At 38.4% G+C, this 20,802-nt stretch overlaps 1 protein-coding gene across 1 annotated transcript in view; it reads left to right on the forward strand.

Moving 5' to 3' along the window:
* Window positions 1-13,710, forward strand: part of LOC137298659 (uncharacterized) — a 119,214-nt gene extending 105,504 nt beyond the window's left edge. Inside the window, exons 63-74 of the mRNA XM_067830942.1 lie at window positions 164-283; window positions 1,265-1,381; window positions 2,000-2,245; window positions 2,873-2,995; window positions 6,696-6,824; window positions 7,738-7,863; window positions 8,987-9,112; window positions 10,427-10,681; window positions 11,518-11,640; window positions 11,792-11,917; window positions 13,035-13,154; window positions 13,565-13,710. Of these exons, the coding sequence (XP_067687043.1) occupies window positions 164-283; window positions 1,265-1,381; window positions 2,000-2,245; window positions 2,873-2,995; window positions 6,696-6,824; window positions 7,738-7,863; window positions 8,987-9,112; window positions 10,427-10,681; window positions 11,518-11,640; window positions 11,792-11,917; window positions 13,035-13,154; window positions 13,565-13,710 (1,757 nt within the window). The remainder of the gene's footprint in view (window positions 1-163; window positions 284-1,264; window positions 1,382-1,999; window positions 2,246-2,872; window positions 2,996-6,695; window positions 6,825-7,737; window positions 7,864-8,986; window positions 9,113-10,426; window positions 10,682-11,517; window positions 11,641-11,791; window positions 11,918-13,034; window positions 13,155-13,564) is intronic.
* The last annotated feature ends 7,092 nt before the right edge of the window (window positions 13,711-20,802 follow it).

Genomic DNA, 20,802 nt, shown 5'->3' on the forward strand with positions numbered 1-20,802 from the left:
ATGCATTGCTGAACTTGTTTTTAGACAAATGTATGTCAAGATATACCCAGAGTAGACTTCAGTTAATTACAAGTATTTTTTGATCGTTATGTTTAAATCAACAATATTTATGACTATTCTGAAACTTGCAAGGACTCACGATATGCATCTTCTTCAATTTCAGTGCCCAGCTCTTGTTTTACATTTGGCTGCGCGCATCTGTGCGCTCTGAATGAAGACAACAGACCCCAGTGTTACTGCGAGGCAGGGTTCAAACTCGGACCTGATGGCAAGACATGCTCAGGTATCATAGTATCAGATATACCATTTGCCTGCATGCATACAAGAGTGGAAACAGAAGTTTTGATGTGGGTTCTAACAACAGTATATCGTGAGAACTCTTGACTAGAGCCTTTCCATATTTGGTGCCTAGGTAGTGAGAAAGGTCCCAATCAGGTGACCTTGATCCTCATATCACGGTCACAAGTTGATTTTAACATTTTACCCATGTCAGCAAGATACCTCAAGAACCATTCTCTGGATTTTCTTCATATTTGACACCAAGCTTTTTCTAGGTCACAGCGACATTTTTGGGCATGTTATGCATGTTAAGATTGTCAGCAAGATATCTCAAGAACAGTACACTGGATTTCATAGATTCTTCATGACTTTCAAGACTTCTCTTGAATGTGTTTTGATAAGTAATTTATGTATTACTGTTTTATTCATCCACCATGATATTCATATCAAGGTCAAACGGAGTTGAAAATATATGTGTGCTTGAACAACTACAGAGAAGATATCAAGAAAGGTTGACTGGTCATGTTTTTGTTGACATTTAACTTCATTTGAAACTATGACCTTCACTTTCATTACGTTTTAGGTTTTGATTTGATAATTTGCGATGGGGGATTATGTCACCTTAGTGACAATGTTTGTTGTACACATTTTCAAGCCTTGTTGTCATTTGTTATCCTGAACCACTAATTGCAGCTCAAAATTAAAAATAACAGATTATCGTTAATGAAAACATGTACCTTCACCCTTCTGTCAGTAAGGAGGGCTGTGAGGTAGCCTAAAGCGTTCTCTCGTCACACCAATGACCCAGGTTCGATTTCTTTGAGTACAATGTGTGACGACCATTTCAAGTGTACCCGCCATGATATTGCTGAAATGTTGCTAAAAGCAGCATTAAACTAAACTCACTCACTCACTCACTCAGTTAGGACAGATAGCTGTTGATCATCTGATGGATGTTCATTGTATTCCTCTCTTTGCTCAACAGACATGAATGAGTGTGGGATGAGTCTGTGTTCCCAGACCTGTGTCAACACAGACGGTGGTTACACATGCTCCTGCTACAGTGGATTCTACCTGGATAATGATGGTTATTCTTGTACAGGTAAGCCTAACTGTCTCACACCATTGCACTTTATATGAGCAGAAACAGACTGCTCTGTTAGCTAATGGTGGTGTCTGGGAGCTTCAACAAAGTTCTGATAAAACCATTGCACATTACAAGGGCGAATACAGCTTTAGTTAAGACAGGGAGGTGCACAGTTGATTTTCACCCATGTTCACAAGTGTTTCAATGGTCATGCAATTAACTGTCAGTTTGATAAACTTTAAACAGCTAGGTCTCTGAGGGTTTGAGGGTGAAGAATGTTCTGGTCATCTCATGAAACCAGAGTACTTTGTATGAACAGAACAAGGCCTCCCTTTGAAAGTTAATGGCAGTGTCTGAAAGTTTCTTGGAAGCCTATGTTCCTCTCATGAAGCCATGTCACTTTGTATAAACAGAAACAGGCCTCTCAAATGTGAACTAATGACTGTGTCTGTGATAGTTTCTATAAAGTCCTGGTCCTCTGATAAAACATGAACACCTTGTACACACAGAATAGACTTCCATGAGACCAGAACTTTTTTTTAATGAAGGGTAAACAGTCCTGTCAGAGTTTCAACCAATGTCAAACTGCTGCCTTGTCGGATGTCCTAAATACCTTTTCAAAATCTTTTTTAGAATGCCCCTTCCCTCTTTGGGGTCCATCTTGCAACAATACGTGTGAATGTCAAGGTCATGCCACTAGCTGTGATCCCGTACATGGTTGCATGTGTGTCCCGGGATGGACTGGTGTCAACTGTGCCATCAATGTCAATGAGTGTGACCTTGACCCCACCATATGCAGCAGTCAGCAATCATGTATTGACACCCTGGGATCCTACCAGTGTCGGTGCCCAGAAGGATTCAGGAAGCAGGGCCAGGAGTGTATTGGTATTATATGTTTCAGAAATTTTATTAATTGATGTGAACGATTGAAGAAATGTTATGACTGTGTCATCAGTGTTTCAACAATATTTCTTTCTTGTTTTACCTATTTGTTTAATGCTGCTTTCAGCAATATTCCAGCTATATGGCAGCTATCTGTAAATAATCAAGTATGGACCAGACAATCAAGTGAACAACAGCATGAGCATTGATCTAAGCTCTTGGGATGTTGTGTGTCAGCAAGTGTGTTCACCTGATACCATTGTAGCCTCTTGCAACAAGCACAAGTTGGCTGAAGACCGGTTTTATCCTGGAGCTTCACTGGAGTCAATGATACAGTGACAAAAACATCCTCAGTACATCAGGGTTATATGTTACAATCAGTTGACAAACTTAGTTATTTTACTGAAATAGTGAAGCAGTATCTACTGCATCATTGCTTGTAAAGGAGTCATCATCTCATCTATCTACATCTTAATTGTTTTGTATGAACTTTAATGTTTATCAGTATTCAAGTTAGATTGTAATTCATCGCTCCTCTTTCGAACCAAACAGACTACCTTTATAAGCTGTTGTCTATGTAAATTTGATCGCATATTGCAAGATGCTGACTGATTCCTCCTTCAGATATCAATGAATGTGAAGCCGGAGCCAACCCATGCCAGGACAAGTTCCAGTGTGTGAACACAGCAGGGTCCTTCAGTTGCCACTGTCAGGAGGGCTACACACAGGTTGGCCAGCAGTGTGTCGGTAAGCATCAGGGGAAAGGGGCATATGAAGCAGTTTAGGAAGCAGCTGTCAGAAAGTGTAGGGTAAGCACATGACAGTGTCTAGGTAAGCACATGACAGCCTAGGTAAGCAGTGTCTTAGTAAACAGAGGGCAATGTCTGGGTAAGCAGGTGGCAGTATCCAGGGAGGCACATGACAGTGTCAAGGTAAGCTCATGACAGTGTCAAGGTAAGCACATGGCAGTGTCAAGGTAAGCAGGTGGCAGTATCCAGGGAGGCACATGACAGTGTCAAGGTAAGCTCATGACAGTGTCAAGGTAAGCACATGGCAGTGTCTGGGTAAGCACATGGCAGTGTCTGGGTAAGCACATGGCAGTTTCTGGGAGAGCACATGACAGTATCTAGGTAAGCAGGTGGCAATGCCTTGGTAAGCACATGACAGTGTCTAGGTAAGCACAAGACTGTCCAGGTAAGGAGGTGACTATGTCTGGTTAAGCAGGTGGCAATGTCTGGTAAAGCACATGACAGTGTTTTGGTAAGCAGGTGGCAATGTCCAGGGAAGTAGATGACAGTGTCAGGGTATGCAGATGACATAAAAGTAAAGACAGTTCCCTCCAGGTATAAACTGAAGACAATTCCCCCACTAAATAGTTAAGACAATTCCCTCTCGTAAAAGGTAAAAATTCCACCAAGATGAAAAGTAAAGACAATTCCAACCTGGTATACGGTAAAGACAATTCCCCCACTAAAATTTAAAGACAGTTCCCCCACTGAAAAGTAAAGACAATTCCCACCTGTTATAAAGTGAAGTCAATTCCCCAACTAAAAAGTAAAGACAGTTGCCCCCAGTTAAAAGTAAAGACAATTCTCCCACTAAATAGTTAAGACAGTTCCCCCCAGGTAAAAAGTAAAGACATCATCCCATCTGATAAAAAGTAAAGACAATTCCCTAACTAAAGCATAAAGGAAAATCTCACCAGGTAAAAAGAAAGAACAGTTCCACCAGGATACAAAAGTACAGACAATTCCCCCACTAAAATGTAAAGACAATTCTCCTGGGTAAAAGTAAAGACAATTCCCTGATATGAAAGTAAAGACAATTCCCAACAGGTAGAAAGTAAAGACAACTCCACAGGGGAAAAGTATAGGCAAATCCCACCAGGATATAAAGTAAAGACAATTCCCCAAATTAAAAAGTAAATACAATTCCACCACCAAAGAGTAAATACCAGTTATTAGTAAAGACAGTGCCCCCAGGTAAAAAGTAAGGACAGGCTTGATAACAGCAAAAACTTCTGACAAATCCTCATCCTGCCACTAAGGGAATTTTTCTCGTAAGATCAACCAGTCTGACCATATATTTAGCTGCATCCTATTGTTTCTGTGGAGTATCATGTCTGCCTTGATATAAAGTGGACACTAAGTGCATCGATGCTGATGTATTGACCTTAATCAGTTAATTTATGTCTTTGACATAGGCCATGAGCAGACTATGTAGGTCAGGGTGAACTGGGCTAGTGTAGAACACTGCCCTAATTTCATATTAGCGGGCAAGGATGATTCAGGGTTATACGGAAGTAAGTCCAATGCTTTGTAACTCTTTACAGATTTCTTGACAGTATTATGTGTTTATGACTAAATTATATTATTTTATGTGGATTTAACTATTGGAAAAAAATTCATTCTGAAGAAAACAATTGTTCTCATTCTGCAACTATTGTATCAACTACACACTTATGGAAAAGAGCAATATAGGTATTGTGATGAATGGGATTACTTAATGGTAAATCCATTAAGGCCCACCTGTTGTAAGTAACCATGAGATCTTATCTGACACTTTATACCCAACTATACTGAATTTAATCATGATCCCAGTATTTGCCACATTGTAATAAGCGTGACCGTGATATTCTGATTGATTGAAAACTAAAGATCATATTTTTAGCCACTAAACTTCCCAAAATCACTTCGTGGAAATGTACTACTAACATACATGTGAAAAGAGAATTACATTTTTTTTTAAAGTTTTATTTCATAATTTTGATCTCAAATTTCGACTCAGTTTGAAATATTCAATCATAATATTTTTTTTCTAAACTTTTGATTTAACATATTTGGTAAAATCATCAAAGTCAAATTGTACATTTCTGACTCAAGCTATAGTAAGCAAATGTACTCTCCATAAGATCACGTACATGAAAAACATCAGATACCATTCATCCTGTAAATCCTTTATCCTTATTGATATGCGAAATGATTCATTTAGAAATTTTCTCTGTACATTTTTTCATGCCTGCACATTTGTTGAAATGTTATTATTTTTATCAGTTCATCAGTCACTATGGCAACGCACATGCGAATACATCTTTCTGTCTAAACACTGAGTCAGGTAGCTGTTTTAACACATTGTTGAGTGTGACGTAAGTTATAACAACAAATTTAGAGACATGTTATAGAAATTTGTTATTTTTACCTGTAAAATGGTATATAGGGTGATGATTAGAAGACCAATTTGAAATGCCATTAAGATGTTGGGAAAAACATAGTTATTTTAATATTTGTTAAATCTGCCCATCACAGTGAAGTAATACACAAATACACGCCAAGAAACATTCTGCCAGTATATATATTTCGGTGAGTACTTTAGACAGAACTATTTCCTATAAAGCACAAAAACAAACACCATGAAAATAATTACCAACAACACTTGCAAACTGAGAAATTTAGAAATATTTATCATGTCAATTTGACGATTATAAAGCAAGTCTCAGCTTGTGAGATCTGTCCTCTTGAAAGGCTACTTGTCAACATGTCATAAGTAGGAAGTGGGATAGTTCAGTAGTGAAAGTATTTGCTTATCATGTTGAAGGTCCAAGTTCAGTTCCACACATGGGTTCTGTGTGTGAACCCATTTGTGGTATCTCTTGCCATTATGGTCTCAGATACTGCAGAAAAAGTCACTCAGTCACTCACTCACTCACTCAATTGGTGTGGAAGTGTACCATGCTCATTAACAGTTTATCTACAATCAGTATCACTGATATTGATATGTCACTGTGACTGAAGTACATATTTGAGTATGTCTTAGAATGATAACCTAAATATTACCTGGTTGTTTTTTTACTCACTAACTCTTCTATGACCTTGGTTATTGTGTGCAATTTGCATGACCACGTTGATTAGTTCTTTCTCTATCGGTCATCAGTCATTCCCGTTTAAAGAAAGTAAGTAAGTAATTAAGAATTCTCCAGCAACCCATGATCAGTGTAAAGATCAGTGTTAGAAACTTTTTAAATTTTCCCATGGAACCACAGAACCTGGGAGTGGACAAAAATTAGTAGTCCTGAATATATTGATACATTTCAGGGTTTTTGTCATATGTGATTTTATATTTATTAAATGAACAAGACTTGAAGGAGTTTACAATATATCAGAGGTCTGGCCAATGTTTTGTAAGGCCTACATGAAATTTACTAAAATTAAAGATTAAACTTCTTCAAAATGATATGTTGTATTTTCATTGCCTTTGTAACATTGTTTATTCATATATTCTCCACAGGACATTTCATTAAAATGTATGTTTTATAATTCCTATTGACAGTTGGCAAATAATAGCAAACTGATTGATTCAGGCCAGTAAATGATGCAGGCCGGCGAAAATGATCTGAGTCTTAAAAAAATGTGTGTGTCACTTCCTTTGACATATGTTATTTCTTGTCCAGATGTTGACGAGTGCACAAACAGCCAGGCCAGGTGTGAACAGTTGTGCGTCAATGTACCTGGGACCTACAATTGCCTGTGTCACTATGGTTACGACCTGAGTGATGACCGGAAGACATGCGAGAAGACTGGTGCGTGAAAGTCGGGAACATTTGTCGACTTCTGGGTTTTTCTTTTCAGTAAAGAAACCATACAGTGAATATATCAATCATTTTTGTCTTACAACTGCAGTTTTAATAATACTGGATGGTTTGAAGTGTCTATTGAAACTTTGTTTTGTAGCATTATCCTGAATTTAAATTCAGGAGAAAACTAGACCAAACACTTGACTAAATCAATCTGTCAGTTCCATGCTGTTATTGAATCAAAAATAAAAACACCAGACTCTTGTAAATCCAGACTTTGTGAACACCAGACTCTGTGAAAAACAGATTGTTGACTAATCTAGATTCTGTAAATACTAGACTCATATCTAATCCAGACTCTTAACACCAGACTCTTCACTTATCCGGACTCTATTAACACCAGATACTTGACTAATCCGGACTCTCTGAACCCCAGCCTTCTGCCTAATCCAAACTGCCTGAACATCAGACTCCTAACTAATTCAGACTCTGTGAACACTTGACTAATCTCAACTCTGCGAACACCAGATACTTGGCTAATCCAGACTCTGTGAACACCACAAACTTCATGAATCAGAATCTGTGAACACCAGACTCCTAACTAATCAAGACCCTGTGAATATCATATTCTTTGATCACTAGATTCTTGACTAATCCAGACTCTCTGAACACCAAAAGACTGAACACCAGACTCCAGACTAATTGAGACCCTGTGAACAACGCTCTTGACTAATCCAGACTATGTAAACACCAGACTCCTGACTAGTCCAGACTCTGGCAAAGCTAGATAACAGATGCTTGAGTGATTCAGACTATGCCATTGCCAGACATCTGACTAATCCAGATTTTATTTGGATGGTTGTAAAGTTAAATGCAGACACTACAGTCATTCCTTTGAGACTTGTGCTTGCCTGTTCAGCAGCAGCAGCATGTGCAACAACAGGAGTGGTCAGCTGCAGCCATTACTGCATAATGGAGCATAACCAGCCCCAGTGTGGGTGTAGACGGGGATATACCCTGGCTGATGACGGGAAGACATGTCTAGGTAATGTACAGTCTTCGAACATCCCTGGAATTAAGACTGCACAATGGACCGGTACATGACAATTTGCTTTTCAAATGATATGTATTGCAGTATTTTTTCTGATAACTGGTATATTAGGTAAAGAATATGTGAAGTTTCTGTGATTATCTTTATGGTTTAAATTCAACTTGACTCACATTTCTATGCACAACTAAATATTTTCTTTCATTATTCAGTGATAAAAGAGCATCATACTACTGTAATATTATGAATTGTATATAAATGAAAATAGAATCCCTGACTACACAACCTCTGTTTGAGATTGCTGTTTTCAATACCATAGCATATATGTTTAGGGTCTTTCAGTGTAGAAATAGGATTGACTTGCATCATTCGTGTCCCTCACTGTCAGACAATAAAGGTCTCAGTATATCACAATACATATCACAATACGGGGACCTGAATCATAGTATTTTCAATACAGTTTATTTGCCAATACCCAGAACAACGGCAACTTATCTGTCCTGAGTGCTAAAGTTTATTCACATTGATCCACCTCATTGATGTGTATTTGGGAAAACGTGTATTTAAGACAAGCTGATTTGAGCATTCATAAAGAGTGAAGTGTAGAAAAATTGAAATGAGCTAGAAATCATTTTGAGGCAAATATTATGATGCTGAATGAAAATTACTGATAATAGTTCTGTGCACTGATGTTCCATAATGCCACACTCAGCTCCTGTGTCACATTTTGCTAGTTCCAGAATCAAAGAGTGCTCCTTCAATAGTAACCATGATACTTACCTTACCTCACACATAAGTGTCATTTTCTGAGTCGCTGAGTCAGTCAGTGTACCCAGCTTACAAGTGAGTAACATTTTCTATGTTACCCACTGTAAATACCAAACTGTGTGAATTCATTTGGTAGTGTATGGCCTGTTGCCTAACTCTGGTACTCCTTATTAGGATCCAATGCTCGTGCTCCAAACAGTTCAAAATTAACATTGAGGTGTTCAGTAAGATAAAGACATTCGTCACTGGTCCCCCAGGGTCAGGGAACATGAAAAAACATCAAGGACGCATCAACCCATGTCACCCATGGCACCAGTGAACAGCTTATACTGTCACATTTCACCTGTTCCAGACATCAATGAGTGCACCTCCAACGCCAGCAACCAGTGCAGCCATGTGTGCGAGAACATCCCGGGGACCTACAGGTGCTCCTGTCCTCATTCAATGTCGCTGCAGAATGATGAGCGGACATGTGCAGGTACTGCATCATACAAATCTATTTAGGGTTTCTCCGAGACAGGAAACCCGCGAAAATTTGGATTAGAATTGATCTTCAGCAACCCATACTTGTTGTAAGAGGTGATTAACGGAATCGGGTGTTCAGACTCACTGACTAGGTTTACACATGTCATTATATCCCAGTGGCATATTTTGAGGCTCTTGATGTTGATCACTGGACTGTCTGGTCCACACTCAGTTTTTTTCAGTGCGGCTTTAAGAAACCAAACCAATATGAGGCAGATCAGGTCTTAGTGCCCAGTTCTGAAAAGCAGGAAAGAGTGTGAGTTTAGTTTTACATGACGATCAGCAATATTTTAGCTGTATGGTGGCAGTAATCAACAGCATGAACATCGATCATCGCAACCAAGTCAGCAAAGCTGACCACCTAATCCTGTTAGTCACCTCTTACGACAAGCATAGTCACCTCTTACGACAAGCATAGTCGCCTTTTGTGGCAGGTATGGGTTGCTGACCTGTTCTACCCTGGCTGAATGTAACATGTTATATTTGGGGTTACACTTTCTCAGTAAGTACAGATTGCAGTACTTTTGTTGACTCAAACCAAACAAGAATACTTGTACTTTCTTTTTTTCTAAGATTGTTTAATCTGAATTTGACCTCTTTCTGAATGGCATTGTGTATGCAAGAGGCTAAGTCTGAAGCCAGTGCAGAATCAGACAAGACTATGTTATCCTAATGTGTTCAGAAAGGATGACAGAAAATAGAAATACAGTCTGTATTTTTAGCCACTAGTTTTAGCCACTTCAGAGTCTAGTTAAAATGACTTTCATTATGAGTAGATGCATGTCTTTATTCTTGGAAAAACTTACTGATTTTATATCAACATTGAAATTGAGGGAGATGTAGTAACGAGTTCCGTCCATCTGAACTGATGCTCATTTGTCTTGTCCAGAACAGAACTAAAAAATGTTCAATATTTCCTCACCAAACTTGGCACATAAATCAATCAGGTGGTGAACTGGTGCCTTTTGGTAGTTTAAGACTTCTGAATGAAATATTTGTTGTGTTCCATGTTTGACTTTGAATTTTGTGTTAGTGCTCTTTTCCAAATAGAATATCTGGTGGTGTGCTGGTGCCTTTTGGTAGTTTTGGATTTGTGATTAAAATATTTTTGGAGCATTTCAGGAGCAGAACTTTAAGACCTTTCAGTACTCTCTTTCCAATATATATAACATAATGATGACTAGGAGACATATTCATTACACTTTGTACTGTGGTCATGACATTGTTGCAGTATTCTTGTCCAACTTGTTGGTCTATTTTTGTCCAGAGTGTGACAACCAGCACTGGGGGAGTGACTGCAGCAACGTGTGTGACTGTGACCCCAGGGGCTCCCATAGGTGTGACAAGGTGCTGGGCTGTGTGTGTCACAGTGGCTGGACTGGGGACAAGTGTGACCAGGACAAGAACGAGTGTTCCACCGTCACCTGTCAGGCCAACTCTGACTGCCAGAACCTGCCAGGAACCTACCGCTGTCAGTGCCGGACTGGCTACTCCCTCTCCACTGACAACACCACTTGTGAGGGTGAGTTGAAGAAAGTGAATCCAAAATACCGAAAAGTGAGCAAGTCGGAGCTGCTTTTGGCCAGTTCTTTCTCTGTATTATTTAAGGGATCTATTAGGGCTCAGATGGACATTTCAGGGTAAGAAATCTTTCAAAATGTCCCACTTGACCACAAGTAGAGTTACTGGACAATAATTAGTGGATTTTCGTAGATTTTCCTTGAAAATTCTCTGGCCACCAGGACCAAACTTATCATTCAGTGGTCCTTATGAATTCTTACTAGCCTGGGACAGTAGAGCAAGTGTCATTTGCACTCACTGGCATCTCTGGTACAATTACTACCAATTGATAAAGATAATTTGCTAAGGAAACGAAATTGTTAACTGTGGTGAAATGAAATTAACGTCTGTTCAGGTGGATTTTAAAATTTTACTGGACCTGTGTCCAGCGGAGTTTTGAAAATATGTTCAACCCATGTCATATTACATAACCCAATATGGTATTAACCTGATGGAAATGTGATTTCGAAGGGCAACTATGCCCTATGGTATGAAAGGGCTTTGATCTGATTGGATGAGAACTTGCGCTAATGCTTGACTGAAAATGAAAAATACAGCTTTACGGATTACAACCTCTTGTTTATTACGTTGAGCAACGTTTCAATGTAGATTCAAGCTAAATGTGCATGATATGTGTTTGATATTGTGTCTTGAAAATGATGTAAGAATCTACATCGAAACGTTACTCAGCGTAATAAACAAGAAGTTGTAATCCATAAACCTGTTAGTTTCATTTTTGACTCACCAACTTCTAGAATGTCCGTTAAACAATGCTTTATTGATATTGTGCTTTTTCAGAAATGAATGAGTGCTCAAGTACAAAAGACAACATTTGTGACCACAACTGCCATAACACTGAAGGCAGCTACTTCTGCACCTGTAAGCCTGGCTTTGTTCTAGAAGGGAAGGGCACCTGCAGAGGTAGGTGCATATATTCATCATGCTCTGGGGACCTGAAAGAGTAGCTGTATATATAGAGTTGCAAAGTCATGTGACTTCACGTCACATCAGTGAGGTTAAGTGAGTATATGTATGTTGTAGACAATGCGTATATCTGAGTGGACTGTTTCAGATATTGATGAGTGCCTCCTTGCTACAAGTGGCTGTACACAGGAATGCACCAACACCCACGGAGGATATATCTGTGATTGCTTTGACGGATTCACACTAGATGGAAGTGATGGAAAATCATGTATCCGTAAGTTCCCTTAGATTCTTAATTTGTTAATATCACATGCATGTGTGTGCACTCACACACACGCACGCACGCACGCGCACACGCACACACACACACACACACACTCACACACGTACGCGCACACGCACTCACACACACACACACGTACGCACGCGCGCGCACACACACGCATGCACGCACACACACACACACAATGCAGGATATGTAGTAGAAGTCTCATCTCTCCATATGTCCATCTGTCTGTAATGAATTTGTTTCTAGTGTATAACTCAAAAACCATTGTTTATTTTTCAGCAATAACTGACAGACATTTGAGGCAGATCCCAAAGTGGTGCCTTTTGATTATTGGCATTATTATTTTTTTCAGTTTCCATGGAAACTTTTTGGACTTGATCTCAAAAGGGAGGGGTGGGCTTCTTTTCTGGAGCACAACTGGAAAACTTCTGAATAATTTTCAACAAAACTTGGTAGATATATCAAACAGAAGTCAGAACAATAAGTGATGTTTTTAAGGACAGTGAGAACAGTATCAAGTACAAGAATGAAGTTTGTTGTGGTATGGTTACAGTATGTAAACCCATGAAGATTTGCATTAAAAGTGGTCTTCAGCAATCCATGCTTCTCATAAGAAGCAACTAATGGGGTAAGGTAGTCAGGCTTCCTGATTTTTGGTTGACACAGGTTGTTGTATACCAGTTGCTTTACGGTGAAAGCTGTCTAAACCGTTACTCATCGGGACTGAAGGAATAATCCATTTTAGACAATGTGCTGGATTGGAAAGCTGATGATAAATGTACAAGCCACAAATGGGAGTTATATTTTATGCCTGTGTTGGCAACTTGTTGGAATGAACAGACGGCGGTTTTGACAGCTTCCACTGTATATAAATGCTTGTGACGTTGATTGCTGGATTGGCTTGTCCATATTTGATTATTTACAAACTACCATCAGTTGGATGGAAATTTGCTGAGAGTGGTGTTAAACTACAAACAAATAGTATGTCAAGTCTGTTTACCTTCCCTGCAGTGGCATGGGTATATTGTTAAAAGCTGCTTGAGACCATCTCCTTCCTGGAGTAGTAGTTTTACATACATGCCTCTGTATGTTTATAATGCAGAGATGACCAAGTGCTCCAACACAACAAGATGTTCTCAAGGGTGTCGAGTCAGTGGTGGTGTGGAGGTCTGTTTCTGTAATCCTGGCTATCAGCTCAACATTGATGGTGTCACTTGTGATGGTAGGTACATTACAATAAAAGGAGCAGACCAATCAATAAATGTTTTGGTTTGTAAGAACTATAATTTTTTCCTTTATTTATTTCCTTTATTTCCGTTATACGCATTGTTGCATCCTTGATATTGTGATTCCAAAGGTGCAAAATCATTTCAAAGGGCAGTTTACTAGTAGACAGGGCCTTTTTTAAATTGGTTTTTGGAAATATTTATGCTGAAAAATTGCCAGTCAAATGTCTTAGAATCATGTGTGTGTATTATCGAAGAATTTTCCATACAGTGAAGATAGTCAGTTTCAGTAAAATTGAAATATTGGGATTGAAAAAGATCTGGGTGGGTATTTATAATAACAGAATGGAAATTCAGTGCACATGTAATGGATAGTCAAGATGTACACAAAGAGTGTTTGTTCCAGACATCAAGGAATGTGAGTTATCGCCCCCTCTGTGCTCACAAGGCTGTGTGGAGTCTGTTGGAGGCTACACATGTACCTGCGATGATGGATTCTCCTTGGCTACAGACAAATCTACATGTCATGGTAAATGTCCAATACAAATATGAATGAAAGTTCATGCATCCTGTGACTGATCAAAATAACACTGGTCTACAGGCATCCATGAATAAGTTGTTTCAAAGGCATTTAGAAGTTGGTGGAATCAAACTAAGAATGCTTTATGGTTCTAACTTCTTTATTATACAAGGTCACAACGTTTCGAGACAGATTCTAGTCTCTTCTTCAGGTGAAGATTCATGGAAGTCACACTTCACCTGAAGAAGAGACTAGAATCTGTCTCAAAACGTTGTGACCTTGTATAATAAAGTAGTGGAACCATAAAGCAGTTTAGTTTGAGTTTCATCCATGAATAGTTGAAAAATCCAAAGAGAATACTAAACATACGACAAGACATAACTAGTGGTCAGACATAACTCTTGTTATGAGCCATATGGTGAAACATAAAGCGTGTCATATGTATCATATATTACCCAGCAACCATTCTGTCTGTACTTTGTCATCCTTGACGTCATTGAACAATTGAACGTGACATCAATTTGCTTTCCATGTGTTACTGCACAAATATACATGAATAAAATGGATGTTAAACAAATTAGTATACTCGTAACTTTATCACATGACATTTCATATATATCATTTGACTCGCTTGTGTGATAAATAATCTCTGTATTTGATTTTCAGTCAGAAACTGGTAGTAATGTCATTACATGGTGGTTTGTTTGTTTGTTTGTTTGTTTGTTTGTTTAACATTGTGGTATTATTTGTGTAACATATTACAGTAGTCTGTAAATGATATTCTGGTTCAGACAATTCAGTGATTAATGGCATGAACATTTGAAACCGAAACTGTCTCAATATATGAACAGACACGGTGGTGTTCGCAATATGGCCTTTATTTATACTCATGTAGAAAAAACCCTGAAACAAATAAAACATCCTTTAAGTACAACGTAAGTATATGCTGATAGATAATATCAGTCATTAATACAATCTGTGTATATATATAACCATTTACAGAATATCATCATTGCTGAGCCATTTCATACACATTGCCTCAATACTTAATTGATAGCAGATTCCATATACTAGTATACTTTAATTCATACATAGAACACAAATATCTATGTACACATCACATCACATGGAGAAACAAACTAATATCGTACATTGAATATATCAAGTAATCATTACATAATGCGTTAAATACACTGAACCCACCAAGTATGTGGACCTGGGTCTGTTGACTGAAAGACACTACAGCTGCACGAGCAATACAGCTACATCTGCACAAATAAATGAAACATATATACACACTGTGCAGACTAATCGAATGGCAGCAACAACAATGCAAACAAGTACGTTTAGGAATTGTTGATCAATGGGAAACACTTAAAATATATTTATTGGTAAAACCCTGCTTCATTCTTACATGCATTCGTTCATTTACACATTATACATTCGTACATTTACACATAACGTACACATTCACTCATCACGCATTTACACATCGTACATGTATATCACTTACCGAATTATTTACCATTTGTAAATAATTAAACTCATGGTTTATTGCAATCTGCAAAACAACTAATTATCACAAACTACTCAATACCTACAATATGACAAAGCAGCCAAATTATCAAAGCATATATACACTGTACGCATGACATGAATATGTACAACCATAAAATGTATTGAAAGAGACTAACCTCTGGAAGTGATCCCGACAGCTTTGTGACCAGTAGAAATGTTAAAACTCAACTGCTAATAGACAACAAACTTTAAACAGGGGACAGCTAGTAAGCTGACAAAGTTTATGACAAAGGGACGCTAAGTGGCGCGCTTGGGCTGGCTATTGTGTGGCAGTGCTCAGTGTAATTGTAAGCTGAGAGAAAGGGGTTAGAGAAACTGGAGCGTGAAGTATATAGTGTTTAAAAATATGCTAAACTGAATATCTAATTCAGTTAAAACTAAAGAATAAAAACGCAGAATATTTACAAATATTTCATCCTGTCACACATTGATCTACACATTTGGAACTAAGTGACATGCATTGACCAAGACAACAAGTCTGGCCATCAAATCCTGTTATGACAGGGTTGCTGAAGACTGATTCTAACTCAAATATCTCCCTGTATCAAATGTCAAGCTGACCATCATCAGTGATGTCTCCAGTAACTGCCTCACAAAATCTTTCACTGCTACTTATGGAGGACTGTGTTAGAACTGATCATCAGTAACCCATGCATGTCATAAGAGGTGACTGACGGGATCAGGTGGTCAGGCTTGCTGAGTTGATTGACACATATCATCATATCGTAGATGCTCATACTGTTGATCACTGGATTGTCTGGAATCAATTATTTCCAGACAGCTGCCATATGGCAAGAATATTGATGAGTGAGGCATAAAACTAACTCACTCACTGACTCCTCACTCACTGACTCAGTTCTTAACTCCAACTCCAACTTATCAGGAACTATCATGTTCTTAACTATCAAAATGTTATTGCAGTAGTTAAGATGCCATGTCTACCATGACAGCTGTTGATCATAAGATTTTGTATGTATCTCATGTTTGTTGTTTACAGCATGTTCACATTCGAAGTATGGCCCAAACTGTACTCATACCTGCACCTGTGACACCTCCAACACCATCAGCTGCAACCCAACTGACGGCAGCTGTACATGTAGGAGTGGATGGAGGGGAACAACGTGCAAGGAGGACATACCAGAATGTACCGACACCCCAAACATCTGCGGCACCAACGGCGTGTGCAACGAGAGGAACGGGTCCTACGCCTGTACCTGTCTACCTGGTCATGTGAGAACCAATAATTCTTGTAGTGGTAAGTTCAGGTGTTGTAACCATCATAGCACAAGTTATACATTGATTCATATATTTATTCAGGTTTTGATGGCTGGCTGCGTTTCTTACATGAAAGAGAGTTCCCTCTCCATAAGTCTTTGTAGCTGATATACTGCAAAGGTCACGTAAATGGATTCCACAAGAGGTATCAACTTTGTTATACTAAGGAGACAAAATGGCATCACGATGATTTGCAGGCTATTCTGACATCATTAGATACCATAACAACACAATTACATATCATCAGTAATCTCTCTGCCACTGAGGCTTGTTTAAACTGTATTTTGTACTCTCAACTCAATCTCATTGGAATCAAATGCAAAGAGCTGAAAATACAATCTTGATAATAAACAGAATCTCACTCATTTGATCATTTGATAAACAAGTTCATCAACACTCCCAAATATTTTTTGAAAAATTCTCAACCCCAGAGTTTTAAATTTCTACTGTTTATGTAATTATGATCGACAGCAACCATGCTCAATGATGTTTTGCCATTCATCTGTGTTATTCCAGAATGAGCGCCATAAGTTCACTGTTATGTAATATCTTGTTATTGCACATACTAGTTGTCAAAAGTATTAGCATTTAATTCTTTATTGTATAACTAAATTGTGGTTGATACAACAAAGTGTTTCGTATGTTTCACAGATGTAATGTTCACTTTTGTTTCCTTGCATGATCATGCATGATTTCATTTTGTATATTCACCGATTATATATTTCATTGATCGAGCAAATTGAAAATGTCTATTATTCCACTGTGACATGTGACATCATCTTGTTTCATGGATTACGTAGTCTTTTACACGATGTCACTATATACAACAGCCTAGGTAAGCAGACGATGAGACGTGAGAACGTTGGTGCTAATGGTATCTTTTTCACTTGACATGTAAAAATAAAATTTGGCATTGGCGACATTAGTGATCTTGGGCTCTTTATCTCAGTGGTTGATGATTAGATTTAGTGTATTTATGTATAATGCCTACATTTGGAATTTTGGGGGGGCATTGTATATACATCAAAAGTACCACAAAGTCATACAAGAATTAACTGACAAGATGATAATTGCAATGGTCCATGCATCAAGATTATCCACCAATCTAGGTTACAGCACACTATTTCACTGTTTGTATAAGCAAAAGTAATGATGTGAATTCTTAAAAAATGTTGTAATTTCAGTGTGTGATGCCAGACACTATGGAGAGAACTGTGTCCACGAATGCAGCTGTGTCTATGACAACACTGAGTCGTGTGATGCTGTAACTGGTGGTTGTACATGCAGACCAGAGTGGACAGGACGCAGGTGTGAGACTGATGTAGACGAATGTACAGGCTCCTCCCCAGTGTGCACAGCAGCCAATCAGAAGTGTCGAAACAAGCACGGATCATTTGAATGTGACTGTGAAGCAGGATATAGCAAAGCCGCTAATGATGTCTGTGTTGGTGAGTGGTTGATTGACGTAGTCCATGGTAATTCTGGGTAACAAAATAGGTCCTTGTATTCTCTGCTCGTGGTAAGAAGGGGCGAGATTCTTTGGTCGCCTTTAGCAATATGCAAAATGGGAATCTTCTGGAAGCAAAGGCAATGGTGTTATCAATAACTGTGTGTTTTATTACTTCGCTCACTCACTGTGTCAGACAGTAGTAGTTGTGTAAATTGTTATTGTATGCAAATTAGTCAAATAAGACTGGCTTAATGATGTTTTGAGGATAAAAGTTAAAAGCTGTATAAACATGTTTATCTGAGCGGATTAGTAAATTATAGCAATTGCAAAATGTTAATGTAAAACCAAGTTGGCATGGCAAGGTTTAAATGGGGCAAAAACTAAAAAAGTAAAATATCTAAAAAATATATTTTGTAAGTTTTCATTTTTGACCAATAAAAACGTTAGATTCATATTTTTTTACAAGGGAATTTTTTTTTATTCCTGAAAAAATACAACTAGTAGATCCATAAATCAAGACATGAAACTGACATGATATCCAGATCAGTTGCAGTCATCATACCATGCTCAGAAATCCAAGAATTCTTGCACAACTTGCACAGATATTTTATATAAATAAGCCTAGAAATATCTATATGATAGCACCTAATGGACATCCACCATAACCTGTCTACTTATTCAAGATGAAGGAATTCATTTTCCTTTGGTATGTGTATATCTGTCTCAAATAGTAGTAGCCCAGATAGTAGCCCAGACTTGTGACACAATCAGTTGCATTCATGGGTAAATCATCTTACAGCTGTTAATGAGACCTAAGTGACAGTGTTATTCTGTGTTGAAGCCATAGAACAGTGCCCAATTAACACCTTCGAAGATTATGTATAAATATGGCAGTACTGCATCATCAAACCAGAGAAAGCGATAGTCAATAAATTCTGTGTCAGTGGATGACTTGAACAGGAACAATTTTTTGCGGATATTTCAGAGGATGTGTAGATGTCATAGGCGGATCCAGAGGGGGTGGCAAGGGTGAACACACACGCACACATGCACACCCTTTTGTCCTGAAATTTTATTAAATGACCATTGAAACTCTAATGAAAATGAAGTATGGACCCTCCTTTTTCAAGAGTGTACATCCCCACAAGCTGTGTCCGCCCCTGTATGTTAACACTGTTATCAAGCAGGTTAGGTTCTACACCAAAATATCACATCTATATTGCAATAAAGAAGTTGTCTGTCCATAAAAAATTGTTCGTGTTCATCATACCAGCTTCTGAATGCCACTCAAAGAAGTGGATGACTTAATCATTATCATTTAGCTGTATTAAGTTGACATTTTATGTCATCGTTGCTTGTAGACAACAAGGACCCATGAAGACCTCTTCAAGTTGTCAGTTGTCATCAACCTATGTAGTATTGATTGTCAGTAACCCATGCTTGTTGTATTAGGTGACTAATGGGATAGGGCCGTCAGGCTTGCTGACTGGGTTCACACGTCATCGTATCCCAGTTGCATAGATTGATGCTCGTGCTGTTGATTCCTTGATGGACTAGTCCAGAATTCTTTATTTACAGGCCACATACGTGGAATATTGCTCAGTGCAGCATAAAACCAAACTCACTCACCCATCAGCTTGTCATAAAAGGTGACTAACAGAGTGAGGAGGTCACTTCTGTTGGCAGTTTTGCCACATGTCGTCATATCGATGCTGATGGTGTCAGTCATTGTATTGCCTGGTCCAAAATTGCTTATTTCCAGACCACTCAGTGGCCATGTGACTGCTCTGTATTTCTGAATGTGGTGTTAGACAAGAAAACAAACATACAGATGTTCACAACATCACATTGTCTGTTATATTCTTACAGATGACATTTCAGAAAGTCCTGTGGATTTCCTTTCTCAGCATGAGAATGTTAAATTTCAGACCTACATGTTTGCTCAAAAATAACAACTTAACGGAAAGTGCAATATTCCCTCAGTACAGGTGTTAAATAATTCCTGTCTGTAAGTTTATATAACAGACTGTCTGGTCATGTTGCAGATGAGAATGAGTGTTTGCAGCACCACCTACACAGCTGTGAGTATGAGTGTGTGAATCTACTTGGGACTTATGACTGTGTATGCCCACGGGGGTACTCAGGGTCTGGGAACAACTGTCAAGGTAAGAATACTTCAATACTGTCTTATTATGATGTAATTACTGGCAAACAAGGACAACATGGGCCAGGGCAGAGAACGTGTTTGGGAGAAGTAGGCAGTTTATGGCAATGAGCAACACTCGTACATGCTAATATGGGTCAGTTTTCACGTCGGTGCTCAACTTATCCTTGTTTGCCAGTAATTGTTTTAGACACAACTTTTATGCATCAAGCCAGACAAATTTTAGACATGTTTTTTTTTAAATCCCTAATACCAAACATTGAAATGTAAAAAAAATGTCACTCTAAAGCAATATGTACAACAAAAACTAACATGTTATACTTCGCATTACACCTTCTCAGTAAAGGACAGATTCTTGTACATTTTTTGGTCTGAGATTGGATTTGGAACGGGAATTTCGTTTGATCTACCAACCTTGACAAAAAATCTGTAAAACACTAGAAGAGATTGCCAAACAGATTATGTCTTATTTAACCAGATTGATTTGACGCTCATTGCAGTGACTTAGCATTTTAACATTTGGAAAAGAAGAATAAAAAAAATGAATTGTTTTTCATCTAAGAAGGTGATGTCAGTGACTGAATCATTTTTTAAATCTTACTTATTAAGTTGTGCTGTTTCATTTGTCAGTGGCATTCATTAGCTTCAACACAACCA

Source organism: Haliotis asinina, chromosome 10, assembly GCF_037392515.1.
Source record: "Haliotis asinina isolate JCU_RB_2024 chromosome 10, JCU_Hal_asi_v2, whole genome shotgun sequence".
NCBI classification, from domain to species: Eukaryota; Metazoa; Mollusca; class Gastropoda; order Lepetellida; family Haliotidae; genus Haliotis; species Haliotis asinina.